This window comes from Trachinotus anak, unplaced genomic scaffold (assembly GCF_046630095.1).
Source record: "Trachinotus anak isolate AG129_WGS33_773 ecotype Australia unplaced genomic scaffold, CSIRO_AGI_Tana_v1 ptg000003l, whole genome shotgun sequence".
In the NCBI taxonomy this organism is placed as follows: domain Eukaryota; kingdom Metazoa; phylum Chordata; class Actinopteri; order Carangiformes; family Carangidae; genus Trachinotus; species Trachinotus anak.
The window spans coordinates 3166769-3194074 of NW_027273854.1; the positions used below are offsets into that span (position 1 = coordinate 3166769).

The window sequence follows — 27306 nt, forward strand, 5'->3', positions numbered from 1 at the left end:
TTTCAAAGTGAAAATAGTTTTTATTCAATAGGTTCAAAAATACTGCACAATATAAATATTAAAAAAAACTGAATACTTTTTGTGTTTCAATATACTTGAACTTTAACACTGTTTACATGTGGGATAAAAAGAAAATATAAAGGAATAATATCAATATAACTATTGTACATATGTGTGTGTAGATGAGTGTAAATGTCAACATTATGACAGACTGTCTCTTTGTCTCTTTATCTCTTTCATTTCTGAAGCTTCAACTTTTCAGAGACTAAGATACAAACTCATGACAAAGTCGTTTTATTTCTATGGAAGAATATTTTTGGCGTAATTGTCCAGTTGCTTTCAGTGAACACAACCCTGACAGATCTTCTTCTATTTACACATCAAGCAGTTACAGAGCAACGTGTTCGCTCTCTTTCAGCTCTGTGTTTGGTCTCCACCAGCTCCTCAGGGAAACATCTGACTGTGGACTGAAGCTTGGATACTGCAGTTGTGTGTCAGTTACACAATGAGCTGAGACTCACTATAAAGCCTCATAAAGCTGCAGTTTCATCAGCACGAGTGACCTCGTTCACATACATTTACTCATTTATCACAATAAAAATATCGACTATAGCCTCTTTAAATTTAAGGCTCTAATCATTCAGCTTTCAAATGTGAAAGCATGAAAAATCACAGAGAGAACAGATTAAATTTGTTCATTCAACTGTCTAAAGATTCCTGTTGAACCTTCTGCTGAAACACAACAATACGTTTCATGTTTGGTGTTTCATGCTCTAAAGGCCACAATAAAAACATCCGTCTGCTACAATGCAAAGAAAATCATACTAACTTACATCCAGTCTCATTTTTTTTCTGAAATCTCCCAGTACAATGTAATATTCCTGTTTTTTCCTTGCATAGTTTCCCTTGTGTGGAAATGTGTAAAAGAATATTAATGTTATTATTACAGCAGCATATTTTCTATTGGAAACAGATGAAACTGTGTCACCCTGAAGCCTGATGACAGATTTACTCTATAAAGTCAATAATAAAGCCTCATTCAGACTGGATTTATTTCTCTTGGGGGGTATCTGCCATACGTCTTGCATCCCCCCTGGGAGGCTTTTGTCTTTCTCTTTCATCGTTGTCCTGCTGAATGTCTGTGTCCATTACAGACCATATCATGTCATTTCCTGATGGTTTAAAAATTAATTTAACAGTGAATATTTTATTCCCCACCCCCCCCACCCACAATATTAACCTTGTCCAGATGAGGCTCACAGGCTCATGACTGGGTGAGATGATGTTTTTTTTAAAAAAATATTCTTTCACAGTTTTCAATATAGCCCTAAAAGCCATAATTCAAAAATGAATTTCAAAATAAATCCAGTCGATCCCAGACATGAATGATCCTGCAGCAGCTCTTCAGACAGAAGACTTTGTTCTCAAACAGATGTCGGCTGCAAACAGCCACAGACAGCAGCTATTTTCTTCTCCACCAGACCTGCACTGGTTTATGAGAGCAGAGCGCAGTTTGTTTTTAGCAGGAAAGAAGCTGGGGCAGCAAAATGAGCTTTTAAAAACTCCTCTTCTGCCAGCAACAACCCCATAGTCTGTTTGGTGTGAGTGAAACGAGTCAGTCCTGCTGCTTTGGTTGATTGTCTCCATGCTTTTTACACACACACACACATACACACACACACACACAGCTCTATCTCACGGTGAGAATGAGATAAAAAGCAGGGAGTGTGTTTTCCTTTGGTCGGGGAATCCGTCCTGTGAGAAATACTGACTCTGGATGCAGCAGGAAGGACGAAGCTCACGTCCTCCAGTGTTCCCAGTGGCACTTGATCGTTCGCTGGTGTTTTTTCCTCCTTCAGCATTAAGTCGAACCTTTGCTGCTTGTTTTTGAGTCGATCTTGGCGACGAGCAGCCTGAGCGAGTCTCCCGATGATCGGATCAGTTCTCTACCACTGAGATGAAAACACAAAGAAGTGTGAACACACAGCAGCACAGAGAGCAGATAAAATCACATAGTTTATTAAAAACTTACGTGTTATACTCCATTCCAACCAGGCTGATGCCGTTAACAGCCAGGATGCGATCGCCTGTTCTCAGTTTCTGACACTGAGCAGCAGGAGAGTCTGGAACCACTGACTTCACATAAATCCCGCTCATCCTCAGCGGTGTTTTCTATGTGAAGAGAAAACAGGGAAATGACAGATTATCGTCAGCTGTGCAGGCATCACTGTGGCTTCTTCCAGCCAACAGCTGTGCAGTGATAACGCTGTGAGACGTGGTCTTCGCTCTGCTTAAAGCTTAAAGTCGCGTATCTCAGTTCAAACTGCTTCGTGTTTGGATTAAACTGTGTGAAAACATGAGACTCCTGTAGCTGCTGATCTGAGACAATCCACATGAGCTGAAACTTCACTGTGATTAAATCAGTGTAACAGCAGAGAGAGCACTGAGCAGGTGGATGATGGGTAATATCAGGAAGAAGACGCCGTACCGTTCCATCTACGAGCGCCAGCCCCAGACCATGAGGTCCTCGGTGAAGCTCCACTGTGAACACCTCCTCCCTCTCTTCTTCTTCTTCTTCTTCTTCCACATGTTCGGTCTTCCTCTCAGCACTTCCACTGGCTACACAAACACAAAGAGACACAAAATCAGGACACAACAAAGTGGTGTTAAGTAAACTGTGTGTACAGACTGAAGAGGATTAAAAGTCAGTGAGATACATAAAGATTCTTAAGTTTTAACTTCTGTGTCAGTTCGGAGCAAAAAGCCATTTATTCCTTCAGGTACGAGTTTAGTTCTTATTCTACATTTTTAACACTAACCTCTAAAAATGTAAAATAAGAACGACACTCGTACCTGAAGGAATAAAGAGAAGGAACCAGTTTCTGACTAATCAGACTTTTTTTGTAAGTTTTATACATAATGACCCAGAACAGTGTTTTTCTATGGACCACTGTAGAGACACAGCGACTCTCAGAACTCAAATACATGTATGTAAACATTTGGTTTCTCTGAGTGTTTACCTGAAATCTGCTGTGTTTTTATTGGATCACTCAGAAAACATTCAGCCAATCAGAAGAGAGGCTCAGAGCATGTGTTTAAATTAAATAAATCACCTGCTGAGCTGAGTCCAGACCAGACTGAGACCAGGTCTGGAGGTTACTGTGTTGTAACAGGGACTTCCAGGGACACTAGCATTCCCAAACAACCTGTTCCCACCCTTGCAGCTCCTGCTCCCCTGCTCCTCCCCACCCCCACTTCCCTCCGCCTTTTCCCAACATGCAGCCTGTCTGCCCCCCACGCAGGACCTGACCCGAACAATGCCGCCCCCGATTAAGATTCCACGCACCAAACCAACTGTAAATTCCCATGACGGATCGGCCACTGCTCTTTTCTCTCCTGACATCACCACCTCTCTGTAACTTTTGGGGCCAGATTAAAGGATTACCAAACTTTGAAAATAACATTAGCTGTTAGCCAAAACCACAGAGGTACACGTACTGCAGGCCTGTGTGACAGAGTTCCCATCAGGGGGTAAAACTCCAGGACTCTCCTGAACCAGTTCCATGACATAAACATTACCTTCAGTACAGATTAGGATTAATTTGGTTTCAATTACAGCTGTAAAGTTGTGTATAACTATCTTAACATGACAATTTAAAGCATTTGAGATATTGTCTTTGTTCACATCAAACTCCCAGTTACATTTTAAACCTGGTGAATTAATGACTAGTTGGGACCACTGGAAATAAAATAAATGAACCAGATAGTTACACCTCTACATAATATGCACAGATAGAGAAAGTATTAAACTACTGAATATACAGCCCATCAGCACAGATATACAGAGATAGAGCCAGATGGCTTTGTTTCAGTGTAATCCTCAAAACCTTTCAGCAAATTACTTTTGATAAAAGCATTAAGAGAGAAAACACAAAGCAACAAGTGACCAATGAGAGTAAAGATATCTGATTAAGATCAACAAAATCCTTTAGATTAACCCCCTCCGCCCCCGTAACTGCACACAAACCCCCTGGGGGGTCTGTTGGGGAGCACATTAACACAGGTTGAACCTCTTAACACACAAATTCAATCACATGTGATGAAAAGTGGTTTTGAAGGTTGAAGGTCTGAGCTCAGCGTCTGGACCAACCAGAGGCTCCACAGACAGCCGACCCTGAGAAACTCGTAGTGAAGCACCCAGGCTCAAGTTCAAGCAAATTCAAACTGAACTTAATTAATTAATTAAGAATGAATTTAAACTAATTTGAACACAATCCTGGCTCCATATCTTAACATAAATGTTTCTGTTTCACCAGTGAACCGTCTTTTTATGACCGAGTGTGGAGAAGGGTCAGACAGTCAGACGAGGTTGTACAGTCGATGCTGCTCTGCACAGTAAAGCAGCGCTATTCACAAAGTCATTACGCTTTGTTGGTAATTTAAAACCCAAAACACTTGGTTTGTTCACTAATGTCCTTCACTTTTATTTATGAGTTCAGTTCATGAGTTCAGAGTGTCCCAATGGTTAGGGCCCATAACATATGGGCATACAGGTTCCTGGTTCAACTACTGACCGGTCACACTCTTTGCTGCATCTCTTTCCTGTTTCTCTCCACTTTCCTGATCAAATAAAGAAATAAAACGTGCCCAAAAAATAACTTTAAAAAACCTTTTTAATCTCTAAAAATGATCCTTCTCATGAAATGTGGCCTAGAACTGTGACTTTTATTTGTGTTTATTACCAACAAGAGCAACCTGAAGCTCAGAGACAAAAAACGAAAAGAAATTAAGTTTAAAAAAAAAAAAGGATAAATAAATGTCCTTGGTTAGAAATGCTTCAGTCAGTGAAACCACAGAAATTGACTGAAACATCTCCTGACAGTAACGTCCCTCAAACTCAAGCACAAACTTGTTTGCATTATTAAAAGTTTTTTGTCTAATTTCCGGTGTTGATCTTTTTTGTCTCACAGACACACACTTCCTGTCCGGGGAAACGCTTCCAGAGGCCTGAAGCTTAGACACTCTTTGTCCAGAAATGATGGAAAAATGGAAAATTGTGCAAAAAAGCTGCAGTTTAATTTGAGCGTGTATATGACTTTAAAATTAAAGTAGTCTAACACTGATTCCCTCTGACTCTTACAGATGACCTAATGACGGAGACGTCCAAAAACAATAGGGGTGGGAGAGGAAACACTCCTTCCTCTGCACAGCGAACCCACCCTTCACGGCCTTCCACTTGAAATTCCTGACCTCCAGAGTCAGTAAAAGATGAAGCACTCCACCTCTTTTAAGTCTGGGCACCTTTATGTGGACCTGGAACCTCCAGCGACAAATATGCGGCAGGTCCACAGGGTCAAGTCACTAAATACTTTCCTTAATAGATTCAGTCAGTCAGAGGAGGGAAATGAGGGTCTGGGAGGAACGAGCGCCGGTGACCTCATTCCAAGACGTTAGAGCAGAGGAGGAGGTTTGAGCCGAAGCAACAGAGCTGTGTGTTATTGGAATCAAAACCTGCTGTGTGCATGTGAAGCCATGAATGGGCTTTTTCAGACGCTGTCAGTTTGTCATCATGTGTGGTGGCTGAGTGGTTTGCTCTTTGCTTCAGGGTTTCTTTACAAACACTCTTACTCCCAATTATCATCTGTTGTTCCCAGGTTTTAGTTAATGTCTGTCAGCTGTTAGTGGGGGCACTTTAAAAGACTTCTGAAGCTTAACTATTTAAAAATGAGTAAAGATCCTCTGATAAAAATCAAGTGTTTCAGTCTTGAACTGCAGTGAACCAATGACAGTCTCATAAAAACTGATTCAGGCAGTCAGGGATTCATACGTCATCTAACCTGAGGAACCAACCCTGTCAACTTGTGGGGATGAGTGGGCGGGGCTAAATACACCTGAAACCTTGTCAGTACAGAGAGCCAGAGTTAGCATTAGCACAACCGCTAACACTGTGTCAGCCACTGCCAGTTACAATTTAACAAACAACATAAACAAATAAAAGATGGTAATTACGCTAACCGTTCTGATCTGTCTGCTAGTCTCTGATTCTGGTCTCAGGCTCCTCATCTGAGTCTGGGTCTGACTGAGGCTCCAACATGAGGCTGAGTCTCTATGATGTTTCCTCCTCTAACCATCTTCATACTCTCTGCTCTCTCACCTGGACACCTGGAGCCAGCAGGTGGTGGGCGGGGCACCAGGAGTGGCAATTTTGATCTGTCAGTTGATCCCCCACTTCTGCCCAGATTGAAATATGCCAACAACTGTTGGATGGTTTGTCATATTATTTGCTACAGATGGTCACAGTCTCTAAAGAATAAGTTCTGGTTTGTACCTTGTGTATTTACATGTGTGTTCTTTAGTGGGTCCCAGAGAAAAGCAGCAAATCCTCACATTTAAGAGGCTGTTTTCAACATGTCTCTCAAAAGAGTTGATCGCATTTGAAAAATGTCTTACACGATTTTCCAATTATCAGAACTAAGAACTACAAGCCCAGTGGGGTCCAAAATTCTGAGACCATGTCTATAAATCTAAATGTCTGTGTGGATCTTCTGCTTTTGTCTGATGTTTGCCTTTAGCTACCTTTCTTTTGCTGGCGGGCTCCCTCCTGCAGATCGGCCTCCAGCTCAGCCAGCTCCATACCCTGGGGGGTGTTGGGTGGCGTGAGCAGGCAGGACGGGTCCAGGGCCAGGCTCTTGTGGTAGCCCATGTCGGCCTGTCCTGGGAGAGCGTTCTGCAGCTCCAGGCTCTTCAACTTCTGGGTCAGGACTGCCTCACAGCTGCTCAGGTCCCCGTGAGATCCTCGGGCCTGAGCGGGCTCCGCAGGGGCAGTCGAGTCCAGGTCTGCCTCAGGGGAGGGGCAGGTAACCGGGTCAGAGACCACCTGATGGGCAGGATCCTGGAAGACTCTGACGGAGGGTGAGGGCGCAGACTGGCTGTCTGTGGTCGTCCCATTGAGAGCCTGAGTGTGGGGAATATAACGCCAATCAATAACAGATGTAGAAACATCAAAGTGTCTCGTTTCTTGACTGCTGCCGGCTTCTCGTTATCTTGTTGAGCTCTGGGGTCAGAGAGCTTGTTACCTGTTCCTCCACATCCGGTCTAGCTCCAGTTTCCCTGCAGGGGAGCTGGCGAATGAACTCCTGCAGATGATTGAGCTGCTCGAACAGAGCTGGCTCCACGATGGGTTGACCTAGCTCCAGGTGAAACGTGCTGCTGGGCAGGATGAGCGGCGGGTGGCTGTCGAAGCTCTCCAGGATGTCACCTGCAGGAAGAGAGATAGGCCTGCATGTTATCGTCCATCACAAATGACCCAACCTTCCCTACAGGTTTCTAATGAAATTCAATCCCCAGGTAAAGCTGCTGTATTTGGGTAACACCTAATTAAGAGCTGTAAATAAAAAGTGCAGGACTGTTGCTGGATCAGTTGCTGGTATTCTTTCACAGCAGGGTGCCATCAACCTTAAGTGAAGAGGTGAAGTGAAGCCGATTGGTCGAGACATGCAGGACTAGATTACTCTGGAGGACTTGTCACTAAGCTGCTTAAATTTGTAACCTTATATTTGTCTCTGTGTTTCAGCCCTCCCTCCAGACTAAAAACCTCAAAACTTAACTTTTTCTAAACAGCCTCCAGCGTCTATAAACTTAAAACGCCGGCTGGTTTTTATAATGTAAGTGAGAGTTTGTGGCTCTGATTCATGGAGTTATTTCTGAACAGCGATTACATTGTTATTTCATACTTGTTCAGCAAAATATATCGTGAATTCAGCAGCATTAAAACACTGTATATGTGACCACAGAGATGGATGGAGGTGTAACGGGCTGAAACCATGAAGTAATGATTTGGACAGCTGCCACCTTTGCCAGATGTTGGCTGGCTTTGATGTTTGCCAGTGAAAAGAGGCTGAAGAAGAGATTTAGCTGTTTTCACTGTGGACTTTACAAAAACAACCTGAAAACACAAGTGTGGACACATGACTCAGATGGCAGTTTGTGTTAGTGTAATTCTCATCACAGTTAAAACACAAGGTTTTTCTTTCAGATTTAACTGAAAAAAATGCACAGATGTTTTTCAAAAGGAGTAAATTTGTTTCAAGTGGTTACAAACAAAAGTATGAAATCACTTTAAACAATATTAAAATGAAAGTGTAAATCTTTATAATGAAATGTTTCATTATTCTTACAGTATTTCAGTCATTTGAATTTTTAAAATTTCATTACAGAAATCTTTATTTTAAAGGTCTGAAACAACCGAGAATGTAAAGTAAAATAAGTTGACAGAAAGCAGAAGCACATTAGATTATTTATCATATAGATGTCGTACTATGATATGATGATGAGAGCCTCTCTTTTATTTAATGAAATTATTATACTTGTTGCATTCTCTGTTATTTATCATGACGTGATGTGTGCAGTCAAGCATGCCGACAGTCGAGTTAGAACATGTGAAGCTGCACAATAGTCTGTCCCTGCTGAAAGAGGAGTCTGGTTACAGCAGTTTACAGTAAACACGGCAAAAGCACAGCTCAGAAAACACTGCCGGTAACAGAGAAAAAGGGAAGAAGGTAGTTTCATAATCTCATGTTTAAATGACTCTGTTTTTTAACTTTAATCAGGGTTCCCACATCTTCTTAAACATCAAATTTAAGGACAGTACCCTCAAATCAAGGACTCTACACAGCACTGACCAAGGTTGTTGTTACAACATTAACATACATACAGATGCTCAAAGAGTTGCTGCTTTTCTTTGTCGCACAAAACAGTAAATGAAACATCTTTGGGTTTTTACTGTTTGTTGTATAAATCCAACATCTGAAGATGCTGCTTTGAAATAAGGTGATTGGCATCCTGGGACTATTATTTAATAGTTGATTAGTAGATCAGTCAAGAAAATGAATGGCCAATTAATTGATGATGAAAACAATCCTTAGTTGCAGCCCAAGTGCAGATACTGCCAGATGGTCTGTTACTCACTGATTGATCGGCCAATTACCTTATCGATCAATTGATAAATCATCTGCTCTATGAAATGTCAAAATATAGAAAGAAAGTCTCCATCACAGTCCAACATCACATCTTTTAAATGCTTGGTTTGTTCAGAACTGAAGTGGCTCCTTGGAACAGTTGTAAATTACACAAAAGTCCAAAACCCAAAATATTACATTTACAATGATATATGAGAAGGAAAATCTCCTTAGTTTCCTCTGAGTTATTGACATTTTTTTGGGGCAAATGACTAAAACTATTAATTAATTATTAGAATATCTGATTAATCAGCTGTAAAATGGTCTGTCTATTCCTCACCTGTCCTGATGGCGTCCTGAGCATCATCCGGTGATGGGGTCCACCCAGTGGGACAGGCTTTACCAGAGTTATACTCCCTCAGCATGTGGTGGAGCTGAGCAGGGTTCAGGGCAGCGAACTCAGTCCTGAGGGACGTCCAGGACGCCTGAACCAACAAGACAGCAAAGAAAACACAAATTACGCCAAAACCCTTCATGAACATAAAATGCAGGATTGTAAAACTGATGCACTGATGTTTTCTTTCAAGGAAGAGCCACTAAAGCACTCTGTGAGAATGACAGGGGAGAAACCAACATGTTTGTTTCCATATAAGGAAAAAGTCATTGCTACTCTCTCATTTGCATTCAAAGCATTTTATACCGATTATATGACCTAGTAAAAAGTCTTTGTCCCTGTCACCACTGGGGCCAGATGTGGGAACAAAGGCTCTTGGGAAAATATTTCAGTCTGAATCTAAACAGTAGCTTTTCTTCAAAGCCTGATCCTGTGTTTATTCTGCACTCCACATAAAAGCAGAGTGCTGCTTCTGAACTTTAACTTTAATTCACACCTCGTCCTCTTTCTTTGCATCGTGAGAAATGTAAACTGTGCATTTTCTCTCCTCTCAGCCTCTCAGGTTGCTGTGAAAGTCCTTATCATCAAATATGATTATTTCCTCACAGCAGTGACTTGAGAAGGACAATATTTGATCCTTTAATGATTGCGGAAAAGTACCTCAAGGACGAGGAAACAGGTGAGTCATGGTCATGTGATTATTAAAAGACAAACATTACAAACATTACCCAGTTCATTCAGTCTGTTTCCAGTTGAATTGGTGGAAGTAAGACTTTGCCCAGACACGCCGGTGCCACAACAAAACCATAAGTTAAATGTTGTTGAGTCCCTGCCCTTCTCTTCTAACACACACCCCACACTCAGCTCAGCAGAGGGTGAAGTTTAAATGCTGCTTATAAACAGCAGAAACTTTAAATGTCTCTTTTTGTTATGTCTGAGTGTTGATGTTTGGAGGCTGCATTTTCCTAAAATAACTCCTCAGATGTTGTGTTCTCTTTAACTGCTGGCAAAACAAGCCACGCCACATCCCTCTGGTGTAATTTACAACTGTTCCAAGGAGCCACTTCAGTTCTCAAGAGCCCAGAAAGCTACAGATGGAAAACTAAAAATCTGTGGAGGGTGTGTGCTCCGCCGCTGCAGCCACAAAGTGACCTCTTTGTGCCAGGGAAGAGATACATAAAACCACCAGCTTCCTAGCAACCGTCCAGCCCCACGAACAGATGAGACACAGCCGTCGACAGCTGTGCTGTGGGTGGGCTGGTGCTGTGTAATGCCCCCCGAGATGTCTCACACTGGAAACACGACTAAGAGTCATACACTGAAAACAGGTGTCAACCTTAGAGCGTGAAACTCAGCCTCATACCTGACCCAGTTCCTCCAAATATAGTACGTACTGCTACATGAAGACCAGCTGCAGTTTGAAATGGGTCAAAACTAGTTAGCAAGTGAGCAGAGAAGCTTGAATAGTCAACTACAAAAAAAAGGACAGATGGTTGAAAATGTAGTAAAAATTAATGGATAAAAAGTTGAAAGAGTTGGCTAAAACTAAAAGATAACAGTTCTGATGTACAGTAATAAATATCCAGTAATGAAGAAGCAGCTGAAATAGTTTGTTACAAGTAGGGCTGGGTATCGAGCTTCAATACTTTTATGGACCAACCGCATTGATGTAATACCATAGACAATCAAGACCTGCTTGGACCAAGATCTATTCGTGCTGGTGATTAGCTGTTGATTTACACAAACACATTTGAGTTTGAAAAGTGTGTAAAGAGGCCGAGCTTCAAAATAATACTAAAGTAAAACTAACTGTACTGTAATGAGCATTGTAATTTTTAAATTTGATAAAATCGTTTGATAGAATCATTAAGAATCTGTATTAAAGTCAAGGTATCAGTATCAATACTGATATTAAAATGATTTTTAACAAGTCACCACATGAGATTGCTAAAAGTATGGCAAAAAAGTTATATACAAATAAAAGATAAATAGTTGTAGTAAACTAATGCTGGTATAAGTTGTGGATGAATTGCTATATGTTGTTTATATGAAACAATGTGTAAATAACGTGTGAGTGCAGATGGAAGGAAACCAAAGCTCTGTTCTACATTATCATAGATGTTTAAAGACGTCTCTGGAAGCACGAGAAGCCTGAAGTATAAATAAAGCACCAGATCACCTGTCCACCCATATTAAATACAACTGTCTTCCTGTCCTCCTTCCTGTGGTTCACGGTTCTCAATGATCCCTCACTGAGTTGTGAGCCATGTCAACATGCTGTTTCAATAAATACGTCACATTAAGCAGCAGTGAAACCCAAGAGGAAAAGGCTTCCGCTGCATTTGCCTTGTAAAAGGATTAAGATTTACAGACGAGCTTTGATCTGAATCTGAACTGAAGGTTTTACTGTATTTAAGATACATGGATCGATTTGGAGTTACGTAAAGTACATCTAAGAGGTTCTTGCTATTTATAGCACGTTATACTATATATAACTACTTCACCACAAAAACATCCAGCAGCTTCCACGTCATCTTTCCAGCTGCCATAAACATGTGAATCAGGGAAAAGGTTTGTATGACCTTTGTTCTTCAGGCGTCATACCTGGGTAGTTTTATGTGTTAGTGTCTCTTTATGACTCTGAATACCTGAGTGTTCAGTAACCGGCCAGGTGAGAGCTCAGCTTCCTTCTGCGGTGCAAAGTGTAAACAAGATTTGAATAGGTAACTAAGAAAGGAGGGATTAAGTGTTAAGTTGGCACAGTGAAGATTAATCACAAGTGAAAGCAAACGTAAACCTGTTGTTCTAGTGATGTACAGAGTGTTTGATGTTATTCCTGAACATACAGAGGGTATGAAAGGCTTTAAGATGCCTTTACTCTAATGTATTTCTGTCTCTGATTATTAACATGCCATTAATGTTTCCACTTGGCTTATATGAGCATAAATAGGATTTAAACTGATAATATATTACTTACATACTCTGGCTAACAGGATATTCTCAGGCCTGAATGACTCTGATAAGTTATGGTCAAACCCTCATTAGCAGCATGACATCATGATGTGATCATTTTAGTGTATTTACTCACTCTGTCCTCAATGAGTGTTGTACTATGGAAGCTTAAGTGCACCTGTTCTCAGTGTTGTCATAACCATAAACTGATAACGTGCTTCCACACATTTGTCAGATTTTATCGCCTTATCAGTCAGACTTTGTTTAGCAACAATAAGAAGCTAATGAAAACAGCAGGAGTTACATTACTGCTGTGGAAAAGGTAAAGTGAAGTTCAGATTTCCCAAAGATAGAAAGTTTTGCACCTAATACATAAACATAAGAAATGAATGTTGCAGTGAAACCTTTGAGACAATGAAACATTCATGCTCGTGCAAACATGACTTGACTCGTGAGGCTGCGCCTGCCTGTGGTTAAGACAAACAGGGAAGGAGAAGCGGATGTCCTCTGACCTGCAGGAGGGTTTCTTTGGGTGTGGCCAGCAGATTGACAGCAGCAGAAAGCTTCTGGAAGAATTCAGTGGCCAGATCGCCCAGTCCAATGTTCTGGACCCAGTCCATCAGCAGGTCCAGGTTGGCCCGGATCTGAACACCTCGGGACCACTGGTAGAACCCAGCGACAGATCCTGAACAACAAAGTGGTCTTAGATTAGTCTCAAATTAGAAAATTGTGTTGCATGACGTCAATGTGCAACCAAAGGCTCGACCAACGTTAGATAATAAAGTAATTAGCCTTGGATACATTGGAGCACTTAAATGTTGCCATACTAGAGGCTGTTGGTCCTCCAGGCTTAAATATCTTTACATCTACTGGATCGATGGTCATGAAATTTTGAACAGCATGGAAATCCATTGTACTAACTGTTGAGATATTTCGGTGCAGATTAACAGATAAACAAAATATAAGACAGGTGTCTTGATACAGGAAGCTGAGCTTACCTCTCTCCATCAGGGAATTGAACAGCGATGCATTGATGAAGAAGAACAGGTAGGCACACAGCTGTAATGAGATGTCCGGATGCACCTGGAAAGCCGTGAGGAGCTTCAGCGCCTCCTTCAGCACCTCCAGGATGCCGCTGAGTCCGTCAGGCACTCGCAGCTGACCGCTCTCTGAGAACGGGTTCCCGTCCAGCAGACTGGGCAGTGCTGAATACATACTCTGTGGACATAGATGGGGACATTTTACGTTAAACTGGATTTTACAGGAAAGAAAATCCACCATCTCCACTGCTCATGGACCATGAGAATCGAGCAGTGATGAAGCTTAGTGTTGCCAAACACACAACATAATGACATAATGATTCAGACATTGACTGAGTCGACAGGAAACTTTGCAGGAGAGCTTGTGTTTTGCACCACAAAGAGCAGCTCTAAGAAGATGAATAATGGCAACTACAGTTACACTGCAGAGTCTTTATAGAAGCTAAACACTGTACATAAATACATAAAATGATTGCGGCACAGTTTAGTTTCACACAGAGAATTAGAATAAAGGATCCTGGTACCTTAAACAGTTACAGTGTTAATATTAGGAATAACTGGGTGTGTGCTCAAAATAGGCAGCTTAAAAAATGCTGACTATAGCATCTTAAAAGGGTAAGTGCTTGACAAAGAATCTATATGAAATAGAGGAACAATACAGTTCTGCTAACACTGCAGAACCGGCTTGTAAGCTGTTTGATTGAACACCACCTCCCTGACAGATCTGGCTCTTATCTCGACTCCTTCTTCTGGCACAGTTCTGCCATTGTCTCACATGCATGACATCATCCTGATCGGGGCACATACACACAAACACACTCTCCCTCACACACCATGACTAAGATAATGACCTCAGACAAGCTGAAAGAGGTCATAAAGATGACAATAACCCTGCATGCCTGAGGCAGACGGTCAGCTGATAGTTTCCAGCGAGACTCAGCAGATCTACAGGTGCTGCTGTTCCTTGTTATCATAGAGACAGCAGATGTCAGAGGAGTTTTATAGACAGAAACACAGCATCTGTGTCATATTCTAACTTTAAAAAAACTTGGCCAGAAAAAGGAGAAGTGGAAAAATGGTATGTGTGCATTACCATCATTCAGTCATGTTTCACAGGAGGTTAACAGAAAGACCTTCTACTTCCTCCCCCCTGTTGGGTGTTTCTCTGGTGACAGTTTGTCTTCCTCTGCAGGAAACAGACTGCTGCCCATAGCTGCTAATCCTTCTCCTGTGTTTCTATCTAACACAAAGACAGTTACCAGCAAACATATGCGTATATACTACACTCTCTGTGATTACCAGGATGTGTTACTGCTGTAACAGAGCTGGAGCTGAATGATTTACAAGCTTTGGAAGTGAGAAATAAACATCATGTCTCAAACCGCCATATAAAAAAGAAACCCTTAATTACACTGAAGAGCACATACTGTGCAGTGAAATAGATTTTTTTGCTCTGCATGAGCTATTTTGCAGCACAAGCAATAAAAATATGAGTATTCAAAACAAGAGCACAGGCTGTTCCTGCTTCCTTCCCTCACTGTGCAGGGTGGTGGTGTTTCCACAGTCTCTGCTGTTTTGTCTGTGCTGTGACGTCAGCTTTTAATGAGCCACGTTAACATGGGAAAGCTGCATAAATCTAGCCTGGGAGCCTGGGAGTGTCCTGTTGGGCTGTAAAACAACTTCACTGGTGTCATTCACATGTGTCACAAAGCAAACCCAGACACACTAAACTGAAGTTCTGTGAAGTCTAGATCAAACGTGCAGGTCCAGATGTAAGATTAATATAAACTGTATTTGCAACAAAGATCAGTGTCAGTGAAGATTGATTATTCTTTCTATTCTTTTCTCCTGTGTTGTACCTCAAGGCTCCATCTTAGGTCCTTTTTTATTTTTAGTATATAAGCTTCAGCTAAGGTTAGTTTGGACTCCACCAAAGATTGTCTGAGTAAGAAAATCTATCACTCCATAAAATCCCTCAATAACCAATCGCAGATATTGACCAATTAATCAGTAATCACTAGTTTGTATCTTCTTAGCTCATTTTTAAAATTGGAGCTACAGGTTGTGGAAATTAGCAGCTAGCTTAGCTTAAAACCTGCAGAATTTTTGGGCTCCAAGCTGATCACAGATCTAAACTGTATCTTCATGTTATTGTTATTTATAACTTTTATTACTCGCAAATGTTGAAAGCTCAATAAGACTCTCAGGAAGATTCAGTTTGATACTAAATTGGGATTTGATGAAATATCCGTTGGAAATCTGGAGTTTTACATCTTTTCATTACTTCAGGTCTTAACTACCACAACTCTCTGTACGTGGGAGTCAGTCTTACCTAACTCGGCTGAAACAAAATTAGTCGGTTTAAAAACATTAAAATGTAATGATTCCATCATCTGTGCTGAATTTCAATTTTGTATTATTCAACAAACCAGCCAAGCCTTGAAAGAAAAGATTGTCTGTGTTTATATTCCAGTCGGTGGAAAAGACACCGTGCTCACTATCTCACGGGCTTTTCCTGACTGAGACTCTGTGTTTCCATTCTCTTATTGTGTTTTCAGTCTGGAAAACACTCCAGGAAAACAGAACGTCGTGGTTATACAGTCCAGTTTCCTGGTTCACATGTGACCGATACTCAGATTTTACAGGTCAAAGGGTGTGAAACACGTTGATGTCATTACATGAAAGTATGTGTGGACATGTATCTTCTTGGCCTGGATAAAGGATGACCATGATTACAAGACGACCTCCCCTTGTGTTGAGAGAAAGACCTTCTGAGGATTGGAAACTTTTACACTCATCCTGTTGGAAAGTTTCCCTTAGATATGATTAATCCAAGGACACACTCTCTCCTGTTTGGCTCGTGAAGTGGTCAAAATACTTCTCTCTGACGTTAACATTTGTCAGTTCTCTAGGACAGTTATAATTCTTGACTGTTTGACAGATTTTCTTCTTGATTCATTACTTTTTTCACTCCTCATTAATTTATTTCCTCTGTTGCAGTAAAAACACGTCACACCAGCCTTCAGAAACTCCTACAGACTGACCAGACTAACGGAACACTTGAAGTGCAGACTGACTCTGAAAGACTCACTATAAATGGACAGAAAACACTCATGAGCAACATTAAGGCTACAAACAACACATTTTATCCAACACTTGCTGTAAAAGAATGTGCTCCATTTAAAAAGAATCTGATGTTCTGAACACTAAACTGTCTTGTCCTCGAACATAAGACGACCCACATTTTCTTATATCTGGTTTATATGAATGTGTGGCAGCCAACCTTTGTCAGGTAGTAGACAGACTGCTGAAAGGTGAACATGATGACCTCCTCCAGGACTGTCATGGCTTCCTCACAGGCTGTCCGCGTGGACAACATGTCAGAGTCCAACAGACCTGACAAAACATATAAACAAGTCTTAATAACAGACACACACACACACACACTGCAGGTGCAACAGCTGTGAGTATGATGATCTAACCCCCACCTTCGTCCTCCTGGTCCTGCCTCCAGGGCAGCAGCTGAGGGACGTCGTGCTGGATGAAATGCAGCAGTTCAATGGAGTTGGCCATCCACAGCACCAGTGGCCGCAGACCCGGGATCAGCTCCTTCATGCTGAGCAGCTGAAGATGATCGGGCTGTCCCTCACTAGAGCTCCTGGTGTAAGAAAGATGAGAGATCAGTGCTGAAATATGTTCACAAAGGTTTGACCGAACACTGAATAAACCATTTGAGCAACTTTCCAAAACTTAAGTAGCCAGAGTTACTGCAGATACTTTTCCTGCTACAAGTCAAAATGTCTGCTGTGAAAACCAACTACTCTCCTGCTGCAATGATTAGTTGATAAATCAATTAGTCAATTGACTGAAAGTTAATCAACAAGTTTAACAAGTTTCAACAGCAATAATTTGCTGTATCCATTTTCTCATTGTGAGATTGTCCTCATTGGTATTTAGTTTAGAGCTGAAACAATTTAGATGATAGACAGAAAATTAATCGGCAATTAATTGTTGATGTTGATAATCAATAAATCATTTTTCAAATGTATTTTTTAAGCAAACCGCCACAACATTTGCAGGTGGCAGCTTCTAAAAAGGCAGGATTTGATGTTTTTCTCTTATTCTCATATTCTTTCATGTATGAGAGCAAACTGAATGTCTTTGCGTTTAATGAAACAAGCTATCAACAGAGATCATTGGTAGCTCAATCAAAAAAAATAATCATTTTTAGTTGCAGCTTTAGGGTTATTTTGTTCCACCAGTCAAACTGTTAAGGTCTAAACATTTTTATGTCTAAATGGCGACACAAAAGCTTTCAGTTCCTGTTATATTACAACAGATATTGACGCACACATTCAACCTGCTGAGAAAGACAAAATGTACAGCAAGCAGCACAGTGATCATGTGAAATCTCTGCTTCTACTTTTTAAGAGGGGAAATATTTATGAAACCTTACTGTAAATCACACTCTAATTCCTCCTTTATCCAAACAGTAAATCTCAAGGTGTCAGGTGTCATATATCATTGCAGGCAGTGGCCGCTCATTGTCATGTATTTCTGGGGCACTGTGAAAACACTTCAAATTTGTCTACTCACGTTTCTGGCTGGATCGCTGCAAGTTCCTTTGTCTTCTCCTGAGAAGGAGAACACATGAGAAAATATCCATTTCATACAAACATTACCAGCAAACATCAACCATATATTCAACCCTGATGACAGATTTGATTACTTTTACATTCTTAGTCACACTCAGGAGAATACTGAGCTGATAACACACAGATAAACACTTGATATTCACTTGCACAAAAGGTCAATTATCTGATGGCAGAAGAAAGAGCAGAGACTCGTCCTTACCCACATGATGAGCTGGATCTGGCTGGCTATCCGGAGCAGCAGCTGTCTGAAGTGTGTCAGCTCAAATGAGGAGGCTGAGTGCTGGATACAGAGGCTCAGCAGGAAAGCAGGTGTCAGCTTTGGTTCATTCCCGCTCGGGTCCAACATGTGCAAAATCTCCTGCAGGATTCTTTCCTCTTGCTCCAGTTCATAGCTTAGCAAAGCCTCTGTGCCTTCCAGGTCCCTCCAACGAGGAGGTGCAGGCTTCCTCTGGAGCCTTTTCATGGCGAAAGAGGAACCACATGATAAACAAGAGGATGACACTTTTGTATCAGAGTCTGGGCAGAGTCTGGTCATCCAAGGAGGCGTCTGTGAGGATCCTGATGTGCTGGTAGGATCCTTAAACATGAACAGGTAGTGTTTCCCCAAACCCACCAAGTCCCCAGGGTTCAGCTCCACCTCCTCTTTAAGGAGAAAACCATTTCTGGTCACAGGAGCCCCGTGGAGGGGCTTCAGCATCGTCAGTGTCTTTTTGTGCTCCCCTGTGGAGCTTTGGTTGTGAGAGTCCAAGCGTCTGACACAGCAGTGTTGAGGCAACACGTCAGGAGCAAAGAGAAGGATGTCGACCTTTAACCTCTCCTCATCCTCCCCGTTACAGTGCTCCCTGCAGCAGCCAAAGATGGTGGTTGTCCCACTCATCAGGTAGATGACGAAGTCCTGAAAAAATATTGTTCTTAATGAATAATATTCTGATAAAAAATTAGAGCTGCAACTAATAATTACTGGGTAAGGGTTAGGGCCTACTCATTATTTTCTCAAATTAGTCGATTAATCATTTGGTCTTAAAAAAATTACCAAAAAAAACAGTGATTAATGCCCATCACAATATCCTACAGCACCAGGTGATGCCAGTAAATGTCTTGTTTTGTCCTACCAGCACATCAAAACCTAAAAACATCAAATTTACAAAGAAAGAAGCTGAAGAAGAAGCTGGAAACAACTAATTTTCTGGCATTCTGCTTGAAAAATAACTTGAGCAATTAATTGATTATCAAAATAGTTACTTTGTTAGATCTACAAAGTGCCAGAGAACGGTGAAAAATGCCTCTCACAACTTCCTATTTTCCACCTTTCAATGTTTAATTTTGATCGATCAATACTCAAAACCTTTAAGATATTCAGTTTGTGAGCACATCAGAGAAACAGTGACTCCTCAAACTGAGAAGCTGGAACAAAGTAATAATAACTTAAATGATTAATCATTTAGTCTATAAAACGTCAGACAATACTAAAGAAATGTCTGTCATAATTTCCAGAGCTTAAGTGTTTTATCCCCAGCCACAGTCCAAAAGAGAGACATTTATTTTAATTCAAGAAAAGAAAAGCAACAAATTCCCACACTGGAGTAACAAATTTCGCTGTTACTGACTGGAAAATAGCATCGATGATCAAAACAGTTGCACGGGAATTTTCTAGACAGTCACAGACAGTCAATGTGTAGGACGAGACATTCTGGAAGCGAGCCAGCAGTGTGCGTGTGAACATCAGCAGGATCAGCTGGTGGTGAGTACAGCCTGCACAGGCAGCGTGAGGCAAGACAGGAATGGAAGGGCTTAATGGTGAGATGTCGCTGATGTCCGTGACCTCAGGGTCACCGCAGTAAGACTATTAGTCAGGAGATGATACCGTATCAACTGTGCCGGTCAGAGCCAAGCAGCCTGAGAGGCCTGTGCTAAGTCAGACAACAGCAGATGTAATGTGAGGACAGTGTTACTACACTTATCTCCAACGTACAACCACGGGTTAGAGAAATCTCATAACAGGCTCGTGGATATTGTTTAATACTTAAGCAAAAGCCCACTTCCACTTTATTACACTTGTCTAATATTACAGAAGTCTGCCACTGAGTCGACTTTTATGATGCCTGTAATGTTGAGTCTTTGTTGACACTGTCAGAGGGGTGTTATTTGGACTGAATATTTTAGCGCTTAGGTTGTAACTAGGGAAGGTGTTGTACTGGACTGCATTATACCCAGAGGTCTTTTAATATTCTGTGTCCTCATGTAATTAGAAATAAACTAATGATTAATTAAGAAAATAATGGGCAGATTAATTTATAAGAGAAATAAGCATTAGTTGCATCCCCAGTTTTATTTTACCCCATCAGTCAATCTGTGATATCACAGTCTCTAAAACAAACTTTTAAGGTCTAAATAGATGAAAGTTTTAATTTCCCTTTTAAATGACCACTGAAAAACCATGGACACACCTCGTTCCTTTGCTTACGCTCTGGGTTGACCTATTGTTACAGAGCAAGATTATGCCTGCTGTGGTGCTACCAGTATCCTGCACAGTCAGCAATCTACATGAACAACATTGCGAGAAAGCACTTCCTGTTCCTGGGAACGGGCCGGGCCAAAGCCACTGGCCGACTCACAGGTTTTACTGTGAAAAACAAGCTGCGCAAACAAGTGATTCAAACTGCATCTCACATCAACAGGAACGTGCGTTGGAGGTGATATTTTTGAGATGATGTTTTAAATGAGGCATAGTTTAAAATCCCAGTGTGTAGATTACAGCACAGCAGTTAAAATGCCTCACCCCCCCACCCCAACCCCAACACAGCTGACTGTGTTGATACAGTACACTCTAAGAATAGCTTCTGTGTAGTTTATCCTCCTCTACAGTTTGTCTTTAATCAGGGTTATCTCTTTTTCAAGCAGGTTTCCTTCTGACTGAATGGTGAACAGCCTGTTCCTTGTCCTTTCATTGGGACATGATGACAGACATCTCATCCTGTGCGGCAGTCAGCGTCGAGTAAGAGTTCATTCTTTTTCCCTTTTGGGGCTGTGCAGGACTGAGACGTCCTGTAGTCCACTTCACAACCCAGTCTGAGTCCATTCGGAGAAATCCAAAGTGAGGCTCTGAGGGTCTGCCTGTTATAACACAGGCAACCACTCTCACTCTTACACTGTAAGCCTGTGTTTGCCTGCGCCTGCCTTCACACTGCCAGGAGACTCTCAAGTATCTTATGAGGTCTTCAATGAAGTCATTACAACAGCTGTTTGAAGTCTGCTCTCCACTTTACACCAAGAATCTAATCTAGGATAATTTAGAGGGACCATATATTTCATTTCAATCTTTACTTTGCGACTTATATTAATTACTACATTAATTATTAGAAAAAAATCCTATTTAAAAAAATCTTAGTGAACCATGTCAGTAAATTGTTTTAAAGTTTCCTCAGTACTGTTGATGTGCAATAACACAGAAGGATGTAATGAATTCTGGTGCTTTTTAGAGACATTTTTCTAAATTATAATGTGATTACAGTGATGTCGTTATCATTTTCTAGTAATAACTACTTATTAATACCTTATTATACTTTTACTTAAGACTTTTACATAAGTATTTTACCCCTCCTCTGTCTCTTACCTGTCTGTGGCTGTAGCCCTGCAGCAGGAGGAAGTACGGGAAGTCAAAGGGTGGATGAATGGAGTACTGGGTGGTGTTGTCGTCACTGCTCTCCGTCTCCTCCTTCTCCATGCCAAGTCGCAGCACCTCCTTGTCAGCCTCAGCCTCGGGATCCTCTCTGAGCGCGCTCTGTTGGGCCCGGCTGGCCTCCTTCCCCATCGCAGACAGATCCATCTCGCTCAAACTCCTCCAGATCCCGAGTCCGTCCACATCCTCTCCGCTGCCGTCCACAAACAGAGAGGTCACTCTGGAGCGGCTCTTCTGCAGCTTACGGGCCTGAGCATTGATGCCTGGATTGACAAGAAGACAGTTTGTTATCACCATGTCATAACTGAGTGGTGTCTATTACAAATCCATACTGTACATGCCACCATTTATAATATGGAAAATTAACTACTGCATGTACAGAATCTAGACCAATGGTTTTCAAACTGAGGCACACCCCAGAGGGGCAGAGCTAAAGAAGGACAGATGCATACAGATGTTCTAAAAATTACAGTAAGTTTATTACTGCAGTTTGCAGCCTGTTTATCAGTACAGTGTGTAGTTTGACCAGCAGCAGTGGCTGTGACACACAGCTCAGTGAGGTGATAAAGGCACTTAGAAATACTCTCTGAGGATATCATTATCCCCAAATAAACACCCATTAATCCACTTACAAAACAGAGAGAAAGAAGCTCCTTCACACTGCAGAACTTGCCTGAGAATAATCATGTTTTTAAGTTTTTATCAGTATCACAGTAATCCAGTGTCATCTTCCACATTATAGGAACTGCAGTTCCAAATTTTAGAATATTATTCCACAAATTGAAGCAAGACAATAAATAGGAGTGACAAAATCATTAAGATTGTATTTTTTACATGTTGCACTTTCAATATTTTTTACCTTATTAATAAACATAATTAGCATAGTTTTCTCTCTGTTGAAGACCTGTGCACGTAAAGCCAAAACTCCTGTTTTAGGGTTGTGGTCACAATGTTTAGCTACAGAAAAGAAAACAAAGCAAAGAGAAAACCACACCAGAAAAAAGGGCACTTAAGGCCAAAGACAAAATACAAAATAAAGATTTCTGTTGATTCCCAGTTTTTAATTGAGGGTGAGATCATGTATTTTTAAGTAAAACATGTCTAGCTAAATGCATAACCAAAAAATTTACAATGACCAAAATCCCCCCCCAAAATCACTCTGGTGAATCTAAAGTGACTCCAACATAACAGTTCACTCCACTGGCACCAACTCAAATTAAACAGAACCAGAGGAAAGAGAGGAAATGTGCGGGGAAAGTGAGATGTGGCCACCTCTATCTGATACCAACAGCCACCCTGTCGGCCTGACGTAACACAAACACTATTCAGCTCATTTGGAGCCTCTAAGTACCGTGGAATGTCCACGGAGCCCGGCTTCACACCCGCAGCTCTGCCGCTCTTATCAGCTGTGGAAATGGGTGTTTTCCACATTGTTCAGCACCAGTGTGACACACCGGGCTCGATGCCTAAAAAACCCATGGAAGTAAAGGGCAGGAGGAGGGTGGACCAAGGCATTTGAAGACTGATATTTTCAGTCTGTAGTCGACGATTAATGATATTCTTTAAATCTGACCATTCTTACGTGTTTTATTTTTAAGTTGTCGAAGCTCATCTTAGAATTTCATTCCTCTGATGGTGGGGAAATGAGAAGATCAGTATCACTCTACATGTAAGTTTTTGCTCTTGCTACATAGCCAACATTAGCATTAAAAGCTGAAAGAAAAAGCTGAAGAAATGCTGTGAGTTCAGCATCAAACTTCATTCCTTTACTTGCCAACAGCTGTCTCCAGAGGTGGAAAACAACCCTCTTATTTTGTTTCTGTATTGCTTCTTTTCTTCTGTCGAAGAAGCCATGCACCATCTCGCCATTTTCCAATACCGAGTCACTGTCATGTCTGCTTCTTTGTCATTTAAAAAATATATATTATTTTATTTATTCAAAATATATGTAATAAAGAAAATTTCAAGAAAAAGCAGTCTTCTTATAAACTATGACAACATGAATGACATTAACTTTAACAAGAGAAATTCAAAATATTGATTGAAGGTTGAAGATACTGATTGACTGGTGTGATGCAAACATCTGTTTAAACATACAGGTGTAAAATGTGCAACAGAACTTGTATTTTAATGCCATTGTTTTCACACAGCTGCAATCCGGAGGAAGCTCCGATACATCAGCAGAACCAAGAACAATATTTACTAAAAGCCAGTATCAGCATAGCGGTAGATTGGTCTAATGCAGAGGAGGACCACAACAAACTTGTGCCAAAGTCAACAGGGCTGCTCACTCCCCAGTGTGCAGGAAGTGAGCTCTGACAGAAAGAATAACACAACAGAGAGGGTCCACTTTCTGGCAGCTACAGGCTCAGTGGGAAGAGCCGCCCGGTGCCTTGATGCTTCACAGGGCCATGATGGGCCCTTGCAATAAAACAAAGATAAGAGTGGGGCCACGCTGACCTCCTCTATCCCTCAGTGTAGCTTTTGTTCCCTGCTGACCTCTCTCACATGCCTGCCATCTCCCCTGTTCTAGCTGGTGATAAGCTGGACAATGAAGTCTGATAGCCTGCAATAAGAGACAAGGATAAAGGCTCCCCAAGCCACCACAACAGAGGCCGAGTGATTGATTACCCAGGCGTGCGGATGTTAGGGTCGCTGACTTGTATCTACGTTACTGAAAATGGTCAGATGTGTGCTTTTAAAGGAGAGAGGGTCCCTGAAGAAGACCATTCCAAGGGACGAAGGCTGGACCTAAAGTGTGAAGGTGTTAGCAGACATGTACCTGCAGTGACTGTGTCTCTGTCCTTTAAACTTTGCTCTTCGACACTTGCTCTCAGCTGGATTTCAAAACGCCTGGAGAAGCCTTCCTTGGGTTTCCAAAGCGACTGCAGCATCAGGGGCTTCTCGTTGTCTCCAACCACCCGAAAACACTCCCTCTTCCACTGGTTATCTCCACCCATCTGGCCGATCACGTCACAGAGCACGTAGTCATTGGGGTCCTCTTTTTCCAGACAGTACCTGAACAACAAAAGTAGAAATTCAGTAAGGAGTATTATGGGTGGGTTAATGGACAGTAAATGCTTATTTGGGGCAGGATAACTGTTATAATATAATACTTCCACCTCCAAGTTTTCATACTGTTTACTGAAATAGTTCAACAACTACAGGATGGATCACCATGAAAATCTGTATAGACATTAATATTTAAAGTTGTTTGCATGGTTCAGGAGATTTGAGACCCAGTTCACATCTGTTCAGGTTCAACTGATCCTCAGAAGAGTTTGACAGCACCATCTGCAATCTAAAAAACATCAGTTCAACAATGACAGCTCTCACCTCTCCAAGGCCTCCTTCACCAGTTCTTTAGCACTGGACTGAGTGGTGGCCAGCACGCTCTTGTAGTTGGTCCCCTGACAGATGTCGCTGCCGAAGATCTTCAGGATGCCGGGGACAGACATTTGGCTGGATAGCTCGGCCGGGTCGTCTGCAGCCTGGAGGTCTCCAGCCAGGCTCCTGCTGCCCTGCGGTTGGCCCCGACGTCCACTGTCCCGCAGGTTGGGGCTGTGGTTGAAAACAGTCGAAAGCCTGTTGTTGTGGCGGCGGATTTTGCTCTTGGCTGGCTGCCGGACACCCACGCTCTCTGTGGAGCGCACAGTGGTGTCCGAGTTGTTGGACCTGAGAGGGAACAGAGCAGAGGATAATGGAAACTGTCAGGTTGCAAACTTTAAATGTACACATGAAATAATCAGCAATCCTGCACATGCACTATGTGTGTTGCATCCGTTCATCCAGACGAGTCATACTCATAAAATAGTGAAGTAATCTGATGATAAGTAATAGTGAATTAATCTACGACTTCTAATATGATCAGCATAAAGAATCACAGCCAGCTGCAGACACAGAAATCACTTTCTCTCCAATAATATCTATGTTATGTATAATGATTCTTTCCTATAATTTTGTAAAACATCTCATGTGATTTTTGTACAATTTAAAATATGAAAGTCATAACAAATGTCATCATGAATACATAACTAAGCGGCTGACTCTTATTGAACTTTACCCTTTTTAGCATCTATAAAATGTTTTTTTAAATACATCATAAAGTTGTTTATTACAGAAGCTATAATTCTTTACGTAAATCACTCTTAAGTTGATCCTTGGGCAAAACAAGGCCTGCAACAATTATTTTCTTTTTATTAATCGTTTTGCACATGAAATTTCAGGAAATCGTGGAAAGCTCCTGGTATAATTACCACAGCTCAAGATGGTGGATTCAAATGTCTAAAATCCAAATATATTCAGTTTATCATATGTGACAAACACAGCATCAAATCCTCACACTGAGAAGCTGAAACTAAAACATGTTCAGTCCTAAAAATGACTGAAACAATCAGTAAATTAGTATTTTCTGTCACTTCACTGATTAATCGACTCCTGGTTGCAGCTCTGCTTTACAGGCAGCCCATCAGATTTTATAAGATCATCACGATTTTATTACAAAATTTAACATTAACAATCTTACACCTGTAACAGTGGTTATATTTACTGGATGCAGGGGTTGAAATACAGACTTACTGGACAGATCCATTGCTGGGTTTCCTTCCCAGTTTGGCCAGTCGCCTCTTCGGGGAGCGGATCAGTAAACCCACAGGGAAGTTCAAGGCTTGTTTATTTACGTGGCTGCTTCTCTCCTCAGAAATCATTATTGTTTTTAATTTCACATAAACACAATCAAACTGTTAAAACGAGATTAGCAGAAAATAGCATTCTTCGCCGTTAGCTAGTTTTTAGTTCGGTGATGACAACTTTTCCGACAGTAGTCCACCTCCACCTCCAGAGAAAAACCCTCAAAAAAATCACAAAACAGTGCGTAAATGCTCCCACGGTGTTTTTATATCCATTAACACAAAGGGTGTGGAGGTTATTTAAGATGTTTCGAGAGCTTGAGATGAACCAACTTCACGTTACATCCCCACCGCAGTCAACGGTCCGTCGGTTAAAACTCCCGCATCAGTTTTCCCGGGGATAAAATCCAGACTGAAATGAATTCGCGGTGGAGAAGGAAGAAAAAGAGACATGTCCACACACCGCAGGTCCGTTCCTGGCTGGAAGACGAGAGAAAACAACATCCAGCTCCATGACTGAGGCGAAAAACGGAAAGCAGACGGGGTTAGATCCGTTACCTCAGCCGGGCAGCGCGCAGCGGGCAGCGGGCTGAATGAAGGGAACCGGTCCCGCTCCACGGCTACTACGGCTGACGTCACCCAGCTGCATGCGCGTGACGTCAGAGAAGGGGCGGGGCAACTAACACGCACATAAGACACAGGAGCCAGGGCCGGGCCAAGACTTTCTGGGGCCCCTTTCTGGGGCCCCTGGAGCAGTGGTTCCCAACCTCTTTCTTAAGGGACCCATATTTTTACCATTGTAAACTTTGGTGACCCCCCCCCACCTACAAAATAAAATAAAATAAGGAACATCATAACTTCTTTTACATGAAATACTTTATTATATTCCAGTAATTTGATAACAGCATGTTTGATGTGTCTGCTGGTGACAACAAGCTCTCTTCGTCTGATGAAAAACTCTTTGGGTTTACCCACTGTCTCCGGATGTTTAGTTGTCTGGT

The 27306-nt window shown here is 41.7% G+C and overlaps 1 protein-coding gene across 1 annotated transcript; it reads right to left on the reverse strand.

Moving 5' to 3' along the window:
* radil2a (Ras association and DIL domains 2a) lies at positions 1-26970 on the reverse strand. Its single transcript, XM_071466365.1, has 16 exons — positions 26256-26970; positions 25014-25352; positions 24460-24695; positions 21612-21940; positions 18198-18893; positions 17940-17977; positions 16832-17001; positions 16627-16739; positions 13302-13521; positions 12816-12988; positions 9298-9442; positions 7077-7258; positions 6577-6955; positions 2489-2619; positions 2033-2172; positions 1-1952 (listed from the first exon to the last, which is right to left on the reverse strand). The coding sequence occupies exons 1-16, from the start codon at positions 26381-26383 to the stop codon at positions 1862-1864; spliced, it is 3510 nt and encodes a 1169-aa protein (XP_071322466.1). The 5' UTR covers positions 26384-26970; the 3' UTR covers positions 1-1861.
* Between the last annotated feature and the right edge of the window lie 336 nt (positions 26971-27306).

Excerpts from the sequence above, each read along its gene's own strand:
- radil2a (XM_071466365.1), bottom strand. The coding sequence starts at position 26,383 with ATGATTTCTGAGGAGAGAAGCAGCCACGTAAATAAACAAGCCTTGAAC. Across the intron at positions 18,894-21,611 it reads AGGGCTACAGCCACAGACAG|GACTTCGTCATCTACCTGAT; the intron begins GTAAGAGACAGA and ends ATATTTTTTCAG. Across the intron at positions 2,620-6,576 it reads AGCCCGCCAGCAAAAGAAAG|CCAGTGGAAGTGCTGAGAGG; the intron begins GTAGCTAAAGGC and ends GTGTTTGTGTAG.